At 46.1% G+C, this 23,330-nt stretch overlaps 1 protein-coding gene across 1 annotated transcript in view; it reads left to right on the forward strand.

Moving 5' to 3' along the window:
• The window catches only part of PSD (pleckstrin and Sec7 domain containing), a 631,535-nt gene that overhangs the window by 303,227 nt on the left and 304,978 nt on the right, over positions 1-23,330 (forward strand). Inside the window, exon 8 of the mRNA XM_069753283.1 lies at positions 2,433-2,513. Coding sequence (XP_069609384.1) covers positions 2,433-2,513 — 81 coding nt within the window. The remainder of the gene's footprint in view (positions 1-2,432; positions 2,514-23,330) is intronic.

Below are 23,330 nucleotides of genomic sequence, written 5' to 3' on the forward strand. Positions count from 1 at the left end.
AATACTTACACTCCGTCTTTCCTCCCGAGACACATGAGCCCAACGACCCTGGGAAGAATCATTTCCACTCGACTGCTCCTGCTCTTCAACAGTGGAAGGTACCTGTAAAGAAATTACATGATTTAACACAGGTATAATATTGTTAGTCAATACATACCAATCAGTAAAGCAAATGTGATTACATGTGTTATGTCCACCCTGGGAAGCAGTCAGTTCTTCACTTGAGGGCATGGTTGAAGAGCCAGTAGTCAAGTGAAACACTACAGAAAAAAAAAACAGAAAACAAAAATTTTACTTTCTAAGAGCCAAACACAATGTAGCCAAAAAAATGGACACCAATACTTACATTACAGGCAGTAGTCCAACAGCACAGCAGTCAGCACAGTCTAAAAGGAACAGGAAAAAAATTGAGAGACAGACATTTTCAAAGGTTCTATACTTACATAGCCAGTGTTGTCCTCACCAGAACGCCAGCACCAGGACTGACGCCAGCACCAGGAGAGACAGCAGCACCAGTACAGATGGCAGCACCAGGAAAGACGGCAGCACCATGAGACAACCAGTCTGCAAGGAACAGAAAAAGCAGTGAGAGAGACAGACATTTTCAAAGCTTTTATACTTACAAAGACAGTGTCCTCACCAGGACGGCAGCACCAGGACAGACGCCAACACGAGGAGAGACAGCAGCACCAGGAGAGACGCCAGCACCAGTAGAGATGGCAGCACCAGGAGACAACCAGTCTAAAATGACCAGAAAAAAAAAATTAGTAGAAAGTACAGACAGCAGTAAGAGAGACAGACATTTTCAAAGGTTCTATACTTACATAGCCAGTGTTGTTGTCAGATCCAGAGTCTTTAAAGTAATGGCCTTGCAGTTTCCACAATTCCTTTTATACAGCTTTGTTTTGGGAGTGGTAACATAATTTCCTGGACATGATTAGTGTGAAGTACACATGCGTATAGAACGCATGCGTATGCTTGTCCTTGCGTACCAATGCATTCCCATAGACAGTAATTCGTTTTTTGATGCAGTCATGCACATGCCTGCACAAAAGCATGCGAACGCATGCAAACGTATGTCCATGCGTACACCATGTTAAATATATGTATGCATGACGCATGCGGATCTATGCGGATCAAACGCTGCGCACAAAGACGCAAATGTGAAACCAGCCTTACATAGAGCAGTAAATTAACCACACCTGCATTTCAGGCATATGTCCCCAATTTGGACTCCCTGCACATCAACACTACCTTCTAATGCTTGCAGCAGGTGTTCCATTACGAGGATGTAGAGCAGGGGTGATAAGACAGAGCCCTTTCTGGAGCCATTACCTATGAATAAAGGCGTAAACCTTAAGTCATTTATCCTTATTTGTGCTTGCGGGTTTCTGTAAAGAGCCAAAATCCTTTCAAGCATGACTAAACCTAGACCCAACATCAACTATTTAGTCCCAGACAACTACTTTAAAGGTCAACTCATTAAGCAATAATGTTGGAGCAGGTACCATAGAAACTGAAGATGTGAAGCTAATCTGATTTCTCCTTGGGGTATGTGTACACGGCATAGTTTTCAAGCATATTCCGCCAGGAATCCTCCTAAAAAAGGGCATCAACAGCACCCGGTAAAATGAACAAAATACACAGCAATGTCAAAACGAGCCGGCTGTGCACATGTTTTGCCTGATATAACGTCTTTAAACTACTTTATGGTTAGGAAACAATGAAACGATGACTTGTCTGTTCTCTAACCTTAGAATACTGAGCAAAAAATGCTGATGCCACAAGAATGACAGCAAAACTATCAGCGAATTTGTTTGCGAATAACGACCTCCTGTGCTTCCTTGAAGTGGCTTTGCCTAAAAAATCTCAGAGGATGCAACGATGTTTAAAAAAATGCCCTTTGCACATGCCATTATTAATCAATTTCTCTTAGTTTTTGTAGTACAAGGCCACTTGCCAGAAGAAGTTTAGTATCTGGTCTGTCGGTCCTTGATAGCAGAAGCAAAACCTGCTAAAAGCATTCCTTCTTTTCAATGTTAAAGGTCTAAAGCCAATAACAAATAAAACTAAAAACTTAACTTCATAATACATTGTATGCAAGAATGCCTAGAAACATTCTTGATGACATATGCTACAATCTATATTCCGTGGCCAGCACAATACATCACATGTCCAATTTTACTATGATTTTATTTTATTATTTAGTCAAATTATCTATGAAGAAAGGCAAATAAATAGCAGGACTACCAGGCAGTTATCAGGTATCCTTCAATATAAGAAAATTAAAAGGCTTTCCTTGTATTCCTTGCATTCTCTTATCTTGCTAGACCTCATGTATTTTCAACATTTCTCTGTCATGTAGACCTGTCTAAACTTTGTGTGCATTTCTGTGTGACCTTAAGACAATCATTTTCCTTTTTAATTTTCAGCAATGAGTTCAGTAAGATGGTTGCAGAAGAGTATCTGAAATTTTTTGTCTTCACCGGACTGACACTTGATCAAGCACTCAGGTAAAGAATTGTTTTACTTTTTACGTTGATTAGATTGTACTCTGTGGAAAGAACGTTACATATCTTTATGACTCGGGTTATTGTATTAGATTTGAATATGATGACTGTAACGGGGTCTAACAAGCTGGGGTACCTCTTTCAGCACCCCCCGTGTTTCTGGAGGTCCATTCTGCTTTTGCTGGATTCTGAATGAAGGACGCTGGCTAGGATTTCTTGATAACATGGGAGCATATAAAAGCTGACTGCTACTCCAGGTTTTTCCAGTCTAGAAGAACACACTTTATTTACAGCACACAGAATATATAACACTGATACACAGGGCAGGCCAATAGAAAAAACAGGCCAGACATACAATACAATAGCCGCAGGGGGCCGGAGCCTGCTGGTATTTACTGGGGAAATTACAAAGGTAGGGGAGGACAGAAGGGGGATATCTTGTCCTCTCTGCCCAGGGATGCAGCCGGTGGACTGATGCATTTCACATGGAACCTATTATACATAATATATATATAGCATAACATATTCTTGGTGCTGGGGGTTCTGTAACACGGCTCCCCTTTTCAGCGACGCGATCGGCATACACAGTCTGATCCTTAACGGATCGGTTTGGGGATGACCGAAGATTATGGGGTTGGTGCAAGTTCCGTTTGTCGACTTAGTCCATCGGCTTTACCGTTTTGTTTGCCAGGTCTGTAGTGGATGGTGAAGTCCAGAGGTTGTAGGGCTAAACTCCACCGCAGTAATCTGGCGTTGTCTCCGGAGACCCGATTAAGCCAGACTAGGGGATTATGGTCCGTTAGGAGGGAAAACTGTCGTCCATACAAATATGCTTGTAACGTTTTGAGTGCCCATACTATTGCCAGGCACTCCTTCTCGATGGCCGCATTGCTCACTTCACGGGGCAGTAGTTTCCGACTCAGGTAAGCTACCGGGTGTTCTTGGCCGTCTGGCCCGACTTGGCTTAGTACTGCCCCCAATCCAAACATAGAAGCATCTGTGTGAACAAGGAAACGTTTAGTTGGATCGGGTGCGGCCAATACAGGGGTATTGGTGAGGGCGTCCTTTAGCTGGCGGAAGGCTTCCCCACACTCTGGGGTCCAGGTTACCTGGCGGGGTTGGTTCTTACAGGTCAGATCAGTGAGGGGCTTGGCCACGCTGCTGTAATTGGGAACGAATTTCCTGTAATACCCCGCTGTCCCTAGAAACACCATGACCTGGGTTTTAGTGCGTGGGGTGGGCCATTTGGCTATGGCCTCAATCTTGGCTGGTTCTGGTCTCTGTTTCCCACTTCCCACCCAATGCCCTAATTACTGAACCTCTGCTTTGCCCACGTGACACTTGTTTGGGTTCAGGGTGATTCCGGCCTTGTGGATCCTGTCTAATACTGTCTCTAGGTGATTTAGATGCTCTTCCCATGTCGTGCTGTAGATGGCGATGTCATCCAGGTAGGCACACGCATAGTCCTGGAGACCATCCAGAAGCCGGTCAGCCAGCCTCTGGAATGTCGCCGGGGCAGTCTTCATCCCGAATGGCATAACTCGAAACTGGAATAAGCCAAACGGGGTGACAAATGCCGACTTGGGAATAGCATCAGGACTAAGGGGAATCTGCCAGTAGCCTTTGCATAGATCGATGGTGGTCAAATACTTTGCCCCCGCCAGCCAGTCTAACAACTCATCCACACGCGGCATGGGATACGCATCCGTCACTGTTTTCTCATTGAGCTTACGATAGTCTACACAAAACCGTGTAGTCCCATCCTTCTTGGGCACTAACACTACGGGGAATGCCCAGGGACTATCTGATGCCCAGGGACTATCTGACTCTTCAATGACCCCTAAACGCAACATCTCTTGTATCTCTTGTCGCATCCCTTCTCGTACAGACTCAGGGACGCGGAAGGGGGGTTGTCGCAGGGGGGTCTGATCCTGGGTCTCAACCTTGTGTTGTGCCAGGTGAGTGTACCCGGGTTTCCCCGAAAACATCCTCTGTCGCTGCCTCAACAACTCCTCCACCTGCTGTCTCTCCCGGGGAACTAAGTCTTCACCCCAGTGTACCTGGTCCCATGTTTTAGACTGAGTCCTCTCCCCTAAGACATCAGGCAAGGGAAGTCCGGCTAAATCCTCTGCTTCAGGTGCACAGATGGCCACTACCTCTTCAGGGCGCTCCCGATAGGGCTTCAGCATATTCACGTGGAACATGCGGATAACCCTGGGGTCGTCACAATCGGCGACATTATAGGTGGTGTCGGCTATTTTCCCCACTACCTGGTAGGGCCCCTGCCAAGCAGCTTGGAACTTGTTCTGCCTAGTGGGCTCTAACACCAGGACCTTCTGCCCTATTTCCAAGGTGCGCTTTCTGGCCCTCCGATCATACCATACGCGCTGGCGCTTCTAATGGACTTTACGCCTCGCAGCTTCCACAGTTGGTTGGTCACCTCTGCTGTAAACTGGGTACCCTGGTCTGAGATAATCTCCCGGGGAAATCCAACCCGTGAGAAAACCTGGAGCAGGGCAGCCGCCACCGTCTCTGCCAGTATGTTAGGTAACGCAACCGCCTCTGGATACCGTGTGGCATAATCTACCACTGTCAATATATACCTTTTCCCTGATGGACTGGGTTTGGCTAACGGCCCTATCAGATCGACCGCTACTCGGCTAAATGGTTCCTCCACAATAGGGAGGGGGCGTAATTTGGCCTTGCATCGATCTCCACTCTTGTCAATGCGCTGGCAACTGTCACAGGTCTGGCAGTATTGACGGACATCATAGGTTACCCCCGGCCAAAAGAAGTTTTGTGTCAGACGATGCCTGGTGCGACTGACGCCGAAGTGCCCGGCCAAGGGTATGTCATGATAGATTCGCAGTAACTCCTGCCTATACTTCTTGGGAACTACCAGCTGTCGTTTTATAGTGGGGCTCGTCCCTGTGTGGTGCTGTTCTGTGATCCAGTAGAGGAGTCCCTGCTTCCATATAAACTGTTCCCCTCTCCCCTCCTGTGCCTTCCCACGATATCCCTCCAATGAAGGATCCTCAAGTAACTCCCTCTTAAATTCATCTGGGGTGGCCCAAGAAATGTGTCTGGCTATGGGAATACGTGTAGGGCTGGGATGTCTTACCTGGGCCTCCTCTGAGTGTGATTCCACCTCCGCAGCGCGAGCTTGTCTCCGGGTGGTCACAGGATATGTCTCAGCCAGAGGAGCAACCGAGAAGGCAGACAACATGGGCCCCAAGTCATTTCCCAGCAAAATGTCTGCAGGCAAATCCTCCATCAAGTCAACCTCAACAAGGCCATCCCCAACTCCCCAGTTCAGGTGAATCCTGGCAGTGGGCAGTCGATGTATGGCTCCCACTGCTACACAGACTGCCACTGTCCGGTCCGTCTTCTCTTGGTCCCGGACGAGATGAGGCTTCACAAGGGTCAAAGTTGCTCTGGAATCTCTTAGTCCCTGCATGCGTTTCCCATTAACCCACACAACCTGTCGATGCTGTTGTCGATTATCTGCCCGGGCTGCCTGCACGGGGTCTACTTCATGCAGCACTTCCTCCATGTCTTCCACCCCTTGGTTAGTTGTAGCCCCCTATGCCGGGTCAGCTTCGCCTTGGTAGCAGTGTACAGCGGCCCGGCGGAAGGTAGCTGTTCCCGCCTTTGGCCACTGGGTATGCTGAGTCCGGTTGGGACATTGTCTTTGCAGGTGGCCCAGCTGACGGCAGGTGTGGCATCGCGCCCCAGGGGAACTGTGGTAGGCCGGGTTTCTAGCTGGTCCCCCTACAATCTTCAGTGGTTTGGGGCCCTCCAGGTCCATGGGCAGACCCCTAGTGACCATCTTTGATCCTGACAACTGAGGCCTCCTGGCGTCATGATGTTCATCGGCCAGACGAGCGGCTTCCTCAAGAGTCATTGGCCGCCTGTCCTGAAGCCATTCCTGTGTCTCGGGGTTTAGTCCATTAAAGAATCGTTCTAACAAGAAGAGCTGGAGGACGTCCTCCTTAGTGGTTGCTTGGCTCCCTTGTACCCACTGTAGCAGTGACCGCCGTAATTTACAGGCCCATTCAGCGTGGGTATCGGTTACTCATTTTATAAGTCCGTGGAACTTTTCGCGGCATGCCTCTGGTGTCAGCGCATACCGGGCCAAGATCATTTCTTTGATCCGCTCATAGCCCATACAGTCCTCATCAGGTACCGTGCGATAGGCGTCCGCTGCCCGGCCTGTCAGCTTGCTGGCCAGAATTCAAACCCGTTCCTCCGGCTTCACTTGATGAAGGGCACACTGCCGCTCAAAGTCCTGCAGAAAGCCATCAATGTCTTCCTCTGCCTCCCCCAACTGTCGGAAGGCATTATACTGGATCTTTTTGTGGCTTACTGTTGAAGGTACCTGGTCGGAGGCCAGAGCTCCCCTTGCTCGCTGACTCTCTTCTCTCCGCTCTGCCATCTCCATCTTGGCCAGCTCCACTTTGGTCCGCTCTGCCATCTCCATCTTGGCTAGCTCTATCCTGGTCCGCTCGGCCATCTCTTCCTTCAGATCAGTACGCACATCGGCCATCACTTCTCGTGTGATCTCTACTGCTTGGTTTGGGCCATAGAACGCCAGTCTGTTCTTTACCTCCCTCTGGAATTCAGTGTCCTCCACGTTCACATTGGGGGGCGCTGCACTGTCGTGTTCCATGATGGCTGCTATCAAATCCGCTTTTGTTTTGTTGCTGGCGATTAACCCTCGGGTTTCCACCAGATCTTTTAATGTAGTCCTCTTTAACTTCTGGTTGTTGTCTTCCATTCATTCCTTTCCTCCTGTAGAAGAGGTATCAGATCCCACTGCTGCCACCAGTGTAACGGGGTCTAACAAGCTGGGGAACCTCTTTCAGCACCCCCCGTGAATGAAGGACGCTGGCTAGGATTTCTTGATTACATGGGAGCATATAAAAGCTGACTGCTACTCCAGGTTTTTCCAGTCTAGAAGAACACACTTTATTTACAGCACACAGAATATATAACACCGATACACAGGGCAGGCCAATAGAAAAAACAGGCCAGACATACATTACAATAGCCGCAGGGGGCCGGAGCCTGCTGGTATTTACTGGGGAAATTACAAAGGTGGGGGAGGACAGAAGGGGGATATCTTGTCCTCTCTGCCCAGGGATGCAGCCGGTGGACTGATGCATTTCACATGGAACCTATTATACATAATATATATATAGCATAACATATTCTTGGTGCTGGGGGTTCTGTAACAATGACTTAGCATAAATTCAGTTGGCAACTGGGCTTTGTGGAAAAGGCTTTCAGATGTCTTGTAGGGAAGGAATAAAATACAAGTATTGCTATACAATTGATACATGAAGGCTAAGAAAACAAGTAAAACCAAAGAAATGAGCTGGAGTACAAGTTGGTATACATGTAATGCATGAGAGCTCACTCATACTGTAGCCATGTAATAGACAAAAATCAAGACAAAAACAAAAAGAGCATATACCATGTAGTAGGTAAATAAATAGTAATAGTACATGTAAATAACATAGGGTACTTAGTTAACACTATTTTGATCAAAAAAGCATAAAAGTAATCCCACCACGACAAGGTGTATCCAATCACCTTATGTCATGAATACCAACTTATGTTCCAGCTAATTTCTTTGGTTTTGCTGTAGTTTCTAGGTACTTTGGAAAAACAGGGGTGTGGCTGTCAGGTATCGAGTTCCCGCCGCTGCACAGGAGAAATCTCGAGCCACCTCCGCTGCGGTCTCCCATTCTTCTTCAGCCGCAGTGGAGATGTCGGTCCCAGCATCTGGCTCAGTCAGATACTGTGAACTTGGTTACTGCTGATTTTCCAGGCTCAACCATTGTAACCAGCACTGTTTCAGCGGCGAGCAGACGCTCCTGGGACTAAGTCCTGCTTTTCCGCTACTGAGCATGCCCAAGAGACGACCTCTCATTGGAGGTCGTGGGTCACATGCTCAGGTCCTGAAGCAGTTCCTATTGGACCACTAGGAAGGTCCTGGAGAGCTTTCTCTATTAAAGGTTCACATGGCTGCATGGCCATGCACTAGTTTCAATTTATGTTTAAGAGCTTAGCTACCTTGTGGTCTGTGTCTGCAAGTGCTCAGGATCGGCTGTATGGCCACTAGAATTCCGGCACCTCCGGAGGGGAGTTTGTGTGTGTGAATTTAGGGCTGCCGTATGGCCACTAGAACTCCGGCACCTCCAGAGAGGAGTTGTTTGTGTGCTTATGCTGACTGTATGACCACAGTATGCTACCTGCTCTGTTAGTGAGCTGTGATCCTCTATGAGGTAAACAGGGCACAGCATTATCCTAATCTCGCCATCTCTGTGAAGCAACAGAGTTCGCTCCTATACAGACCGGGTGACGGAACCCGTGTCTATTCAGGCGTTGTACCGCCACATAGTGCCGCCATTTACTAGCAGCAGGTTCCACTCCTGCACGGTGGACCCCGGGCTGCAAACGCACCTATATCATCTCAATATTTACTTGGTGCATTCCACCAGCCCTAACAGTATACTAGCGCCAGGGTCTGGCTACTAATGGCGACGAACAGCGACTGCAGCGGTACATCCAGCAGCTGGAGGGCAGGTTGGCGTCTCTCGAGCACACAACCTCAGCTGTGGATGTTACCGCAGTAGCTGTTCAGGCTGCTAATGTGGCTGCAGCTAGTTTGTCCACTGCCACCTCTGTTCTGACCTTATCCCGCCTCTCGCTGCCAGATAGGTACTCTGGCGATAGCAAGTCATGCAGGGGATTCGTGAACCAGTGTGCAATACACCTTGAGCTCCTGGCTGCATGTTTCCCCTCAGAGCGGGCTAAAGTAGGATTCATTATATTCCTCTTGACGGACACGGTGTTAGAGTGGGCTACGCTGCCGTGGCAGCGCGACGATCATGTGGTGCAGAGTGCTCTCCGGTTCCTGAGCACTCTGAAACAGGTCTTTTTGGGACCTCAAGTCACTCATGACACGGCGCTCCAACTGCTGGCACTGACACAGGGCTTATCCTTGGTCAGCCATTTTTCAGTCCACTTCCGAACTTTAGCATCTGAGCTGGAGTGGCCGGATAAAGCCCTCATCCCTGTATTTTGGAGGGGGCTGGCTGACCATGTAAAGGATGCTTTGGCCACTAAAGGGAGATTCCCGCCACACTGGAGGAGCTAATAGCTGTTTCAACTCGCATTGACCTTCGTTTTAACGAATGAAGGTTGGAGCGAGCCCAGTGTAGGCAGAGGTTTCGGCTGGCTCCCACCTACGCCTTACCTCTGGAATCTCCGGTCCAGGCATCCGAGCCACATGAGGCCAAGGAGGTGTCACGAGTGGGATCTAAGTCCTGGACCGCTCGTGCACTCAAGGTCTGTCATGTCTGCCGGCGGTCAGGACATCTTGCCTCCAGATGTTCCCAGCGGTCGGGAGAACGTCAGCGTCCAGTGGATGTAGGAGGTGGTAGACTAGATATGGCGATGTTCTCCTCCAAACTGTCATTCAAAAGGACAATGACTTTAGGCCCAACAACTCTTACAGTCGAGCTTTGTGTGGATTCTGGGGCGGATGGGAATTTTATGTCCTCAGCCTTCACCTAACGCCACGCAATACCCCTGGTGATGCTCGCCAAGCCGGTGACTATACGAGTGGTGAATGGGTCGACTCTGCCCTCAAAAATAACACACCAGACCATCTCATTTACATTGTCTATGTCTCCATCCCATCAGGAGATTATTTCCCTCCTTGTCCTCCCTGAGGGAATAGGCGAGATTCTGCTAGGGATACCTTGGTTAAGTTATCACTCCCCTCATATAGAGTGGTCCTCGGGGAGAATTTTGGGATGGAATGAATCTTGTGAGGGCAGATGTCAGAGGGAGTGCTTTCAAGTTGCTACTACTGAAGTACCCGCGGATCTTTCTCTCTCTCCCCAAGCATTACTGGCCCTATGCGGACGTATTCTCCAAGAGGGCTGCGGAGACCCTTCCGCCCCACCGCCCCTATGACTGTCCTATTGACCTCTTGACTGGTGCAGAGCCTCCCCAGGGTCGAGTCTATCCCTTGTCTCTCCCGGAGACGGAGGCGAAGTCCCAATACATCCAGGAGAATCTGGCAAGAGGATTCATTAGGAAGTCAGTGTTACCTGCAGGGGCTGGGTTCTTCTTCATGCACAAGAAGAACGGAGAACTACGTCCATGCATAGATTAAAGGGGTCTTAACGCCATCACCGTTACGAATAAATACCCTCTGCCTCTGATATCAGAGCTATTCGACAGTTTGTGGGGAGCGAGGGTATTTACTAAACTAAATCTGCGGGGTGCTTACAACCTGATTCGCATCCGTGAGGGGGACGAATGGAAGACGGCATTTTTCTGTATTTTCATGACTATGAAAATTGTACATTCACACTGAAGGCATCAAAACTATGAATTAACATATGTGGAATTATATACTTAACAAAAAAGTGTGAAGCAACTGAAATTATGTCTTATATTTTAGGTTCTTCAAAGTATCCACCTTTTGCTTTGATGACTGCTTTGCACACTCTTGGCATTCTCTTGATGAGCTAAAAGAGGTAGTCATCGGGAATGGTTTTCAATTCACAGGTGTGCCCTGTCAGATTTAATAAGTGGGATTTCTTGCCTTATAAATGGGGTTGGGACCATCAGTTGTGTTGTGCAGAAGTCTGGTGGATACACAGCTGATAGTCCTACTGAATACACTGTTAGAATTTGCATTATGGCAAGAAAAAAGCAGCTAAGTAAAGAAAAAACGAGTGGCCATCATTACTTTAAGAAATGAAGGTCAGTCAGTCTGAAAAATTGGGTAAACTTTGAAAGTGTCCCCAAGTGCAGTGGCAAAAACCATCAAGCACTACAAAGAAACTGGCTCACATGAGGACCGCCTCAGAAAGGAAGACCAAGAGTCACTTCTGCTTCTGAGGATAAGTTTATCCGAGTCACCAGCCTCAGAAATCGCAGGTTAACAGCAGCTCAGATTAGAGACCAGGTCAATGCCACACAGAGTTCTAGCAGCAGACACATCTCTACAACAACTGTTAAGAGGAGACTTTGTGCAGCAGGCCTTCATGGTAAAAAAGCTGCTAGGAAACCACTGCTAAGGACAGGCAACAAGCAGAAGGGACTTGTTTGGGCTAAAGAACACAAGGAATTGACATTAGACCAGTGGAAATCTGTGCTTTGGTCTGATGAGTCCAAATTTGAGATCTTTGGTTCCAACCACCGTGTCTTTGTGCGACGCAGAAAAGGTGAGCGGATGGACTCTACATGCCTGGTTCCCACCGTGAAGCATGGAGGAGGAGGTGAGATGGTGTGGGGGGCTTTGCTGGTGACTATGTTGGGGATTTATTCAAAATTGAAGGCATACTGAACCAGCATGGCTACCACAGCATCTTGCAGCGGCATGCTATTCCATCCGGTTAGCGTTTAGTTGGACCATCATTTATTTTTCAATAGGACAATGACCCCAAACACACCTCCGGGCTGTGTAAGGGCTATTTGACCAAGAAGGAGAGTGATGGGGTGCTACACCAGATGACCTGGCCTCCACAGTCACCAGACCTGAACCCAATCGAGATGGTATTGGGTGAGCTGGACCGCAGAGTGAAGGCAAAAGGGCCAACAAGTGCTAAGCATCTTTGGGAACTCCTTCAAGATTGGTGGAAGACCATTCCCGGTGACTACCTCTTGAAGCTCATCAAAAGAATGCCAAGAGTGTGCAAAGCAGTCATCAAAGCAAAAGGTGGCTACTTTGAACAACCTAGAATATAAGACATATTTTCAATTGTTTCACACTTTTTTGTTAAGTACATAATTCTACATGTGTTAATTCATAGTTTTGATGCCTTCAGTGTGAATGTACAATTTTCATAGTCATGAAAATACAGAAAAATCTTTAAATGAGAAGGTGTGTCCAAACTTTTGGTCTGTACTGTACATGCAACATAATACATACATACATCATACAACATACATACAACATACTACATACATACAACATACATATATACAACATACAACATACAAACTACATACATACTACATGCATACATACTGCATACATACTACATACATGCAACATACATACTAGATACATGCAACATACATACTACATACATACAACATACAAACTACATACATACTACATACTACATACATACTACATACTACATACGTGCTACATACATACAACATACATACATACAACATACTGCATAAATACAACATACATGCTACATACATACTACATACTGTACATTAATACATTACATACATATAGATATACAGTGCATGTAATATAGAGTACATACTCACCATCACTTGTCACTTTGATCCTTGAAGCCAGTGTCACCTGTAAAAAATATTAAAATAACAAACAAACAATATACTCCCTGATCCGCAGAAATCCATGAGTGTCCCACGACGATCTCCCATGGAAAGCAGCAGCATCAGTTGATGCGACCGCTCTCTAGGTGCTCCAGGAATACAATGACGAGAGGGAGGTATCCTTCCGCACTGTATTCCTCCACCCCTGTAAAAAATAGTCCCTAGTCTCACTTTTGGCACTACTGTGTGAGAAAGTTCCCACGCAGCAATTGACATAAAGTGAGACCAGTGAACTACAGTAACCTCTCAGTGATACAGTGCAGGAGCCATTGTTTCCTATCAGTGTGTCACTGGAGGTCCTATAGAGCAGTGACATCACCAGATGTCACTGTTCTATAGGGGAGATCGTCATGGGACACTTGTTTTTAATTGGACTGCGTCGGACAGGGAGTATATGGTTTATTATTTTATGTTTTTTGCAGGCGCTGAATTATGGTAAGTATGGTTAAATTAAGAATAATAAAATATTTTTTTATGGCTGTGTCATTATATTGTTTTTAACTCTTTCACTACTCTAGGATTAATAAAGGATAAGCTTCTTATTGACGCCTCTCCATTATTTACCTGGCTTAATGTCACCTTACAATAGCAAGGTGACATTAATCCCTTATTACCCCATATCCCACCGCTACTTGGGAGTGGGAAGAGAAGGGCTAAGTGCCGGAATTGGCGCATCTTACAGATGAGCTATTTCTGGGGCGGCTGCGGGCTGGTATTTGTAGCCGGGGGGCCCAATATCCATGGCCCCTCTCTAAGCTATGAATATCAGCCCGCAGCTGTCTGCGTAGCCTTTCTGGCTAAAAAAATATTTGGGGACCCCACGTCAATTATTGAGGGGGGGTCCCCCTATTTTAATAGTCAGTAAAGGCTACGGAAACAGCTATGTGCTGATATTCATAGCCTGGGAGGGGCCATGGGTATTAACCCCTTCCCAGGCTACAAATATTGGCCCCTGGCTGGCGACTTTCCCCCTCTGATGCAGAAAACTGCACCACGCCATTTTTTTCCTGTTTTTTTCCTTTATGTTCATAAATTATCATCGGCCTATCTATCGATATATCTATCTATAGATATATCTATAGATACATAGATGTTTCTATCCATATATCTATCTGGCTAATTTCACATATCAGGTTTTTGCCGTCAGGCACAATCCGGCGAGTTTTGAAAAAACGATGGTTTTTTTTCTCTGCTGGATCCGTTTTTTTCATAGAGTTGTATTAGCGCCGTATTGCGCCTGATGGCCACACTTTTCATCCGTTTTTTGCCGGATCCATCAAAAAATCTGTTTCCGCCGGACGGAAAACACATACAGAGGAACAATTTTTCTGTCCTGCGAAAAACACACACCGACGGATCTGGCGATAAAAACGTATGAAACTGAGATGTGAAATGATGAATCCGGCCTCCGAATCCGTTTTTTCATGCATGTTTCCATTCAAATCATGCACATTTTCCGTTTATTTATTTATTTCCAAAAATTGCATCAAAACCGCACAAAAACTGCATCAAAACTGCATCAAAACTGCACCAAAAACTGCATCAAAAATGCAAAAAATGGCACCAAAACTGCATCAGAAACGCAGCACAAACTGCATCAAAACTGCATCAAAAATGCATCAAAACTGCACCAAAAACTGCATCAAAACTGCACCAAAAACTGCATCAAAAATGCATTAAAAACTGCACCAAAACTGCATCAAAAACCGCCAAACAAACTGCATCAAAACTGCAACAAAAACTGCATAAAAATGCATTAAAAACTGCACCAAAACTGCATCAAAAACTGCACCACAAACTGCATCAAAACTGCAACAAAACTGCATCAAAAACGCATTAAAAACTGCACCAAAATGGCATAAAAAAAGCATCAAAAACTTCACCAAAGCTGCATCAAATACGCATCAAAAAGGCACCAAAAACTGCACCAAAACTGCATTAAAAGGCACCAAAACCTGCATCAAAAACTGCATCAAAAACTGCACCAAAACAGCACCAAAAACTGCATCATAACTGCACCAAAAACTGCATCAGAACTGCACCAAAAACCGCATCAAAAACTGCACTAAAAACCGCTTCATAACTGCACAAAAAACTGCATCAAAACTGCACCAAATCTGCAACAAAAACTGCACCAAAACTGCAACAAAAACTGCACAAAAACCTGCATCAAAACCCGTATCAAAAATGACATCATAAGGGTATGTGCACACATTGCAGATTCTCTGCAGATCCGCAGCGCTTTTTGCAGTGCAGAAACTCTGCAGATCCGCAATTGATTTACAGTACAATGTAAATCAATGAGAAAAAAAAATGCTGTGCACACTTTGCAGAAAATCCGCTGCAGAAACGCTGCGGTTTAAAAGAAGTAGCATGTCACTTCTTTTTTGTGAATCTGCAGCATTTTTTAACCCATTCTATTATAGAAAACCGCAGGGGTAAAAAACGCAGCAAATCCGCAAGAAAGCCACAGCAAAAACGCCCAAAAAACGCTGCGGAACCACACAAAAAATGCGACAAATCTGCAGGTGCGTTTTCTGCCAGGAGAGGCAAAATACGCACCAGAAATTCCTAAGCCTAATCCGCAACGTGTGCACATAGCCTAACTGCACGAAAAACAGCATCAAAACTGCACCAAAAACTGCATCAAAAATGCAAAAAACGGCACCAAAACTGCATCATAAACGCAGCACAAACTGTATCAAAACTGCACCAAAAACGCATCAAAACTGCACCATAAACTGCATCAAAAATGCATTAAAAACTGCACCAAAACTGCTCCAAAAACTGCATCAAAACTGCACCAAAACTGCATCAAAAACCGCAAAACAAACTGCATCAAAACTGCATCAAAAGCACATCAAAACTGCACCAAAAACGGCATAAAAAATGCATTAAAAACTGCACCAAAACCACACCAAAAATTGCATCATAACAAAAATCGCACCAAAAACTGCATCAAAAACTGCCTCTAACACTGCACTAAAAATTGCATCAAAACCGCATCAAAAACCGCCCAAAAGCGCATCAAAAACTGCACCAAAACCACACCAGTGCAGTTTTGTTGCGGTTTTTGGAGCAGTTTTGATGCAGTTTTTGGTGGGGTTTTGGTGCAGTTTTTGGTGCCGTTTTGGTGCAGTTTTGATGCAGTTTTTGGGGCGTTTTTTATGCAGTTTTTGGTGCAGTTTTGATGCAGTTTTTGGTGCAGTTTTGATGCAGTTGTTGGTGCGGTTTTGATGCAGTTTTTGGAAATAAATAAACGGAAAATGTGCATGATTTGAATGGAAACCTGCTTGAAAAAATGGATTCGTAGGCGGAATTCATCATTTCACATCTCAGTTTCATACGTGTTTTGCCGTATCCGTCGGTCTGTGTTTTTCACCGGACAGAAAAACCGTTCCTATTTATGTGTTTTCCGTCCGGCGGAAACAGCTTTTTTGATGGATCCGGCAAAAAACGGATTAAACATGTGGCCATCAGGCGCAATCCGGCGCTAATACAACTCTATGAGAAAAACGGATCCAGCAGAAAAAAAACGGATCGTTTTTTTTTCAAAACTCGCCGGATTGTGCCTGATGCAAAAACCTGATGTGTGAAATTAGCCAGACAGATATATGGATAGAAGCATCTATGTATCTATAGATATATCTATAGATAGATATATCCATAGATAGGTCGATGTTGATTAATGAACACAAAGAAAAAAGCGGGGAAAAAATGGCGTGGGCTCCCGCACAATTTTCTGCGCCAGAGAGGGAAAGCCGACAGCCGGGGGCCAATATTTGTAGCCTGGGAAGGGGTAATACTCATGGCCCCTCCCAGGCTATGAATATCAGCCCGCAGCTGTCTGCATAGCCTTTACTGACTGTTAAAATAGGGGGACCCCCCAAAGAATCGCATGGGGTCCCCTATATTTTATAGCCACTGCCAGAAAGGCTATGCAGACAGCTGCAGGCTGATATTCATAGCCTAGAGAGGGGCCTTGGATAGGGTTGAGCGACCTTTACTTTTATAGGATCGGGTCGGGTTTCACGAAACCCGACTTTTGAAAAAGTCGGGTCGAGTGAAATCGGCCGATCCTATAAAAAAGTCGGGGTCGGGCGAAACTCGAAACCCAATGCAGTGCATTGGGTTTCCATGGTTCCCAGGGTCTGAAGGAGCGGAAACTCTCCTTCAGGCCCTGCGATCCATATTTTAGTGTAAAATAAAGAATTAAAATAAAAAATATCGCAATACTTACCCTCTGACGCGCCCTGGTACTAACCGGGAACCTTCCTTCCTTAGAATCAGCCTTCCAGGACCTTGCGGTGACGTCGCGGCTTGTGATTGGCCGCGCGGCCGCCCATGTGACCGCTCGCGCGGCCAATCACAAGCCATCAATCTCATTCTTTAAGTCCCCCTTGTTCACATCTGACAGCTGTCAATTTGCCTCCAACACTTTTCCTTTCACTTTTTCCCCATTATGTAGATAGGGGCAAAATTATGTGGTGAATTGGAAAGCGCGGGGTTAAAATTTCACCTCACAACATAGCCTATGACGCTCTCAGGGTCCAGACGTGTGACTGTGCAAAATTTTGTGGCTGTAGCTGCGACGTCTCCAACACTTTTCCTTTCACTTTTTCCCCATTATGTAGATAGGCGCAAAATTGTTTGGTGAATTGGAAAGCGCGGGGTTAAAATTTCACCTCACAACATAGCCTATGACGCTCTCGGGGTCCAGACGTGTGACTGTGCAAAATTTTGTGGCTGTAGCTGCGACGTCTCCAACACTTTTCCTTTCACTTTTTCCCCATTATGTAGATAGGCGCAAAATTGTTTGGTGAATTGGAAAGCGCGGGGTTAAAATTTCACCTCACAACATAGCCTATGACGCTCTCGGGGTCCAGACGTGTGACTGTGCAAAATTTTGTGGCTGTAGCTGCGACGCTTCCAACACTTTTCCTTTCACTTTTTCCCCATTATGTAGATAGGGGCAAAATTGTTTGGTGAATTGGATAGCGCGGGGTTAAAATTTCACCTCACAACATAGCCTATGACGCTCTCGGGGTCCAGACGTGTGACTGTGCAAAATTTTGTGGCTGTAGCTGCGACGGTGCAGATGCCAATCCCGGACATACACACACACACACACACACACACACATTCAGCTTTATATATTAGATTGTATGTAATGTATGAATGTATTGTATGTAGTATGTATGTAGTATGTATGTTGTATATATGTAGCATGTTGTATGTATTTAGTATGTATGTTGTATGTATTTAGTATGTATGTAGTATGTTGTATGTAGTATGTATGTATGTAGTTTGCATGTAGTATGTTGTATGTATGTATGTAGTATGTATGTTGTATGTATGTAGTATATATGTAGTATGTAGTATGTATGTAGTATGTTGTATGTATATGGTATGTTGTATGTATGTTGTATGTAGAATGTTGTATGTATGTAGTATGTATGTAGTATGTATGTATGTAGTATGTATGTATGTAGTATGTATGTAGTATGCATGTAGTATATAGTATGTTTTATGTATGTATATGGTATGTTGTATGCATGTTGTATGTATGTGGTATGTTGTTTGTATGTTGTATGTATGTATGTAGTATGTATGTTGTATGTATGTATGTATGTATGTAGTATGTATGTAGTATATAGTATGTTGTATGTATGTATGTATGTATGTAGTATGTACAGTATGTAGTATGTTGTATGTAGTATGTATGTTTGTGGGTTTTTTTTAACATTCAACACATTAGCCGGATGATGGGACTACTACTGTCCCATCATTGGCTAATGTGTCAATCGCTGTCATTGTAGCAGGTATAGCCCGATGAGACTTGTAGTCCCATCGGACGATGCCTGCACACATACAAAGACCCCTGAGAGGCCCAGACAGACCCCCGACAGTCCCGCACAGACCCCCGACAGGCCCGCACAGACCCCCGACAGGCCCGCACAGACCCCGACAGGCCCACACAGACCCCCAGAAGCCCGAACAGACCCCCCGGCAGCCTGCACAGACCCCCAGCATGCCCCCACAGACCCCCGGCAGGCCCGCACTGACCCCCGACGGTCCCACATAGACCCCGCCCGCACACACAGATACACAGTCTCCGCCCACATACGGCCCACACTAAATTATAGTGCATCATGACATCATTTCAGCAGCCAATCACAGTTTTCCTTCATGTAGAATTAACCTACAAGGAAAGAAAGGGTTTATTTTCATTCCGATATTTGTGTCCCATTGACTTGCATTGGTTTCCGGTATCGGAATCGGCGATTTCCGATATTTTTTGGGTATCGGTCCGATCCAATCCGATCTGATCTTTCCCAATATCGGAAGGTATCGCTCAACACTACCTGTGACGTTGGAGACTATATTCGGGCGTGTGTCTCCTGCGCCAAGAAGAAGTCTCCTCGACAACGGCCAGCTGGGTTACTTTACCCCCTACCGATGACAGACAAGCCCTGGGAGATGGTCGGGATGGACTTTGTGGTGGGCTTACCCAAGTCCCGAGGATGCACCATCATTTGGGTGATCACCAACCATTTTTCTAAAATGGTGCACTTGGTGCCTCTTCCACAGCTACCTTCTGCATGGGCTTTGGCAGCATTGTTTATATAACACATTTTCTGCCTACACGGTATGCCGGACAAAATTGTCAGTGACCGAGGTCCCCAGTTTGCGTCTCGGTTCTGAAGAGAGCTCTGTCATCTACTCAGCATCGAGCTGAATCTCACTTCAGCATACCACGAATGGGTTGGTAGAGAGCGCCAACCAGACCTTGGTCACATATCTGTGACATTTTGTTCCTGCTAGGGAGGATGACTGGGCATCCTTGCTACCGTGGGCGGAGTTTGCGCTAAACAACGCCATAGCCGACTCCACTGGTCAGACCCCATTCATCCTTAATTACAGCCAACATCCGCGTGTTCCTGTGCTTATGACCGTGTCTTCTGCCGATTCCAGGGTGGCAGACTGGGCTGTGGAGGCACGGGATATTTGGGACTGCACTCAGGATGCCATCCGGGCTTCCAAGGAGAGAATGAGGTCCTCCGCCGATGCACATCGGCACCCCGCTCCGAACTTTGCTCCTGGCGACTTAGTGTGGCTCTCCGCCCATAACATCAGGCTGCGAGTTGAGTCCACTAAGTTTGCACCTCGCTACTTGGGTCCCTTCAAGGTTCTGGAACAGGTTAACCCTGTGGTCTACCGTCTGGCCCTTCCTCCATGCCTAGGTATCACCGACATCTTTCATGTGTCTCTTCTAAAGCCCATTCACATGTCCCGGTTTTCTGAGTCGTCTGCCTGGACATCGGGTTCATCTACGGATGATTATGAAGTGAACACTATCTTGGGATGTAAGGTGGTACATGGCAAGAAATTTTATTTGGTGGATTGGAAGTACTATGGCCCAGAGGACAGGTCCTGGGAGCCTGCTGAGCACATTTGGGCTCCGCAACTCATTGCTGCCTTCGAGCATAGCGAGGCCCAAGGAGAGGGGACCCTAGGAGTGGGGTAATGTTAAGTGTCGAGTTCCCGCCGCGGCACAGGGGGAATCTCGAGCCACCTCCACTATGGTCTTCCATTTTTCTTCAGCCGCAGTGAAGCCTGCTCAGCGGAGACATTGGTCCCAGCGTCAGGCTCAGTCAGATACTGTGCGCTTGGTTACTGTTGATCTTCCAGGCCCAGCCATTGTAACCAGCACTGTTCAGCGGCGAGCAGATGCTCCTGGGACTCATTGGAGGTCGGGGGTCACATGCTCAGGTCCTAAAGCAGTTCCTATTGGACCACTAGGACGGTTGTTTGTGTGCTAATGCTGACTGTATGACCACAGTACGCTACCTGCTCTCTTAGTGAGCTGTGATCCTCTGTGAGGTAAACAGGGCACAGTGTTATCCTAATCTCGGCATCTCTGTGAAGCAACAGAGTTCGCTCCTATACAGACCGGGTGATGGAACCCGTGTCTATTCAGGTGTTGTACCGCCATATAGTGCCGCCATTTACTAGCAGCAGGTTCCACTCCTGCACGGTGGAGCCCGGGCTGCGAACGCACCTATACCATCTCAATATTTACTCAGTGCGTTCCGCCAGCCCTAACAGTGGCTCGCCCATTCTGAGCTAGGCCTTTATCTATATAGCTTCCCATGGACAGGTGGCTGGACAGCTGGACCTAAGCCCTATTTTGCCCCCATCTATATTGAGGTCAGCTGACACAAGGTGATCAAAATTGTTTCCTTTAAAAAAACAAGTAGCATTGGCAGGGATCTTTATATGTAAATTGAAAATAAGTTTCTTTTTTTTAACCTGTTTTTTACATCTAATAGATCACCATCTTGATCCCAACTTTCAACAAGTATATTCCCTGCATGATGAGAAAGTTTACAATCTTTTCAATCCTTGAATATTATACTTGAATCGATACTTATGAATTCCTAAATCACTGTTTTGTTTAACCCCTTCTTATTTTTCGTTTCTTTGCTTTAAATTTTTCATTCCCATCTTCCAAGACCTTTAACTTTTTTTCTGTTGGCAAAGCCGTATGAGAACTTATTTTTTGCTGGACAATTTGTAGTTCTGAATGGCAGCATTAAATTTATCATATAATGTAGTAAAAAGGGGTATAGTATCCATTCTTATTTTGTTATTTGAGCAGAATTTTTATTCCATGGCACAAGTACATTACAGTTACATCAACACAGACTTGCATATTTTTTATTGCGTTATTTTAAAAAATAAATACATTTTGGTACATTATGTTTTGCTTTTTTGTCGCAATATTCTGAGCCATAGACTTTATCTTTCCTTCATTTGAGCTGTGTGACTATCTTCCATGTGGATCTACCAGGTTTTCTTTCAGAATTTTTTCATACTGCATTAAAAAAATGTTTAAATGTTTTATTTCAGGCAAATATATATTGCACAAAGCATTGGTGATTGGTCACAATGACCTGATAAAACATTGTCCTGCCCTTCATATGCAGCATCAATAGTAGGGGTAAAATCCCGCAGCGGAACCCGCAGGACAAACCGCGATAAATCTGCAGGGATAACCGCAGAGTGTTTGCCCCGCAGGGACAGGACGCTATGTGTGCACATAGCCTAAAAAATGTGCTTGTCTGTTCCGTTGCTGGGCACTTGGCATGGCCTAGAACAAAATCTGCCCATTTCTTCCAAAAGATGACTCTGTTTCCAAAATTGATTTTTAAGCAGTATATTGTCTCTGCTGTGCTCCTGTGTTGTTGTATCATTTAAATTACCCCAAGGATTACAGACTAGAAACGTATCTTTTATAAAGGTCTTCAGATGGGGTTTGTTTAGGGTAAAATCTTCCTTTGCGCTGTAAATCTTCCTATGCCCAACTGTAAGTTGGCTGCAGTGCAATCTCCTTGTACTGCTGCGCTGTTGAATTAAGTTTGCTAATGTTGCCATAAAAGTGGATCTGCTGTAATTGAAGAGGACTAAAATAGGTATTTTTAAAAAAAAATCTAACATATGGTTCCAGAGATACAGTACTTTTTATTTAGTGCTACTTTTTAAGGTCTTGGTTCACAGGATTCTTTGGGGGCATTCTGCAGAATTAGGCGTCACACTAGCGAGTTTTACGGACGTATGAGCGCAGAAAATACGTCCAGAAAATACGCATTGCTCACGGCCCAATGATTCTCTGTGGCCCAGCTCCTATCTGTCGTATTTTACTGATCCGTATTATACGGTCTTGTACGACCATAGAAAATCGCAGCATACTGCGTTTGTCACCGTATTGCGCAAAAAAAGCCAATGAAAGTCTATGGGGGCGAGAAAAATACGGATTACACATGGACCAGCAGTGTGACTTGCGAGAAATACGCAGCGGTGTCCTCTAGAAAAGCCAGCAATTCAGTGCAGTGTACAGTAAAATCACGCTGACAGAATATAATAGAATAGGTAGAATAAATGTGTACACATAGAAAAGGTATTTTATATATATATATATATATATATATATACATATACAGGGCCGCCATCAGGGCATTACAGTCGTGACTGGCGTATGGGGCCCAGTGAGCAGAGGGGGCCCGCATCGGGCCCCGTCTCATCTGCTCACCGGGCCCCCCCTGCAGGCGCTGCGGCACACTATTGACGTGCGGGCCCGCGCCCGCACGTCAATAGTTAACAGCCGCCAGCCAGTCTGAGGCCGGCAGCTGAATAGGGCTGCAGTGCGCACTCGCCGGCGTCGCCGGCGTCTGATGTCATTGTCAGCCGCCGGGCCCAGCGAGTGCGTCTGTGTGGAGCCTGGAGGGAGCTTCGCCCGGCGCAGGAGCATGGCCAGGTAAGAACTCTTGGTTTTTTTTTCTTTGCGAACTGCGATCCAGGGGGGCCCGGGGGGGCAGAAATGCTGGACACAGTGGGGCAGAAATGCTGGACACAGTGGGGCAGAAATGT

The sequence above is a fragment of the Ranitomeya imitator genome, chromosome 2 (genome assembly GCF_032444005.1).
Source record: "Ranitomeya imitator isolate aRanImi1 chromosome 2, aRanImi1.pri, whole genome shotgun sequence".
Taxonomy (NCBI): domain Eukaryota; kingdom Metazoa; phylum Chordata; class Amphibia; order Anura; family Dendrobatidae; genus Ranitomeya; species Ranitomeya imitator.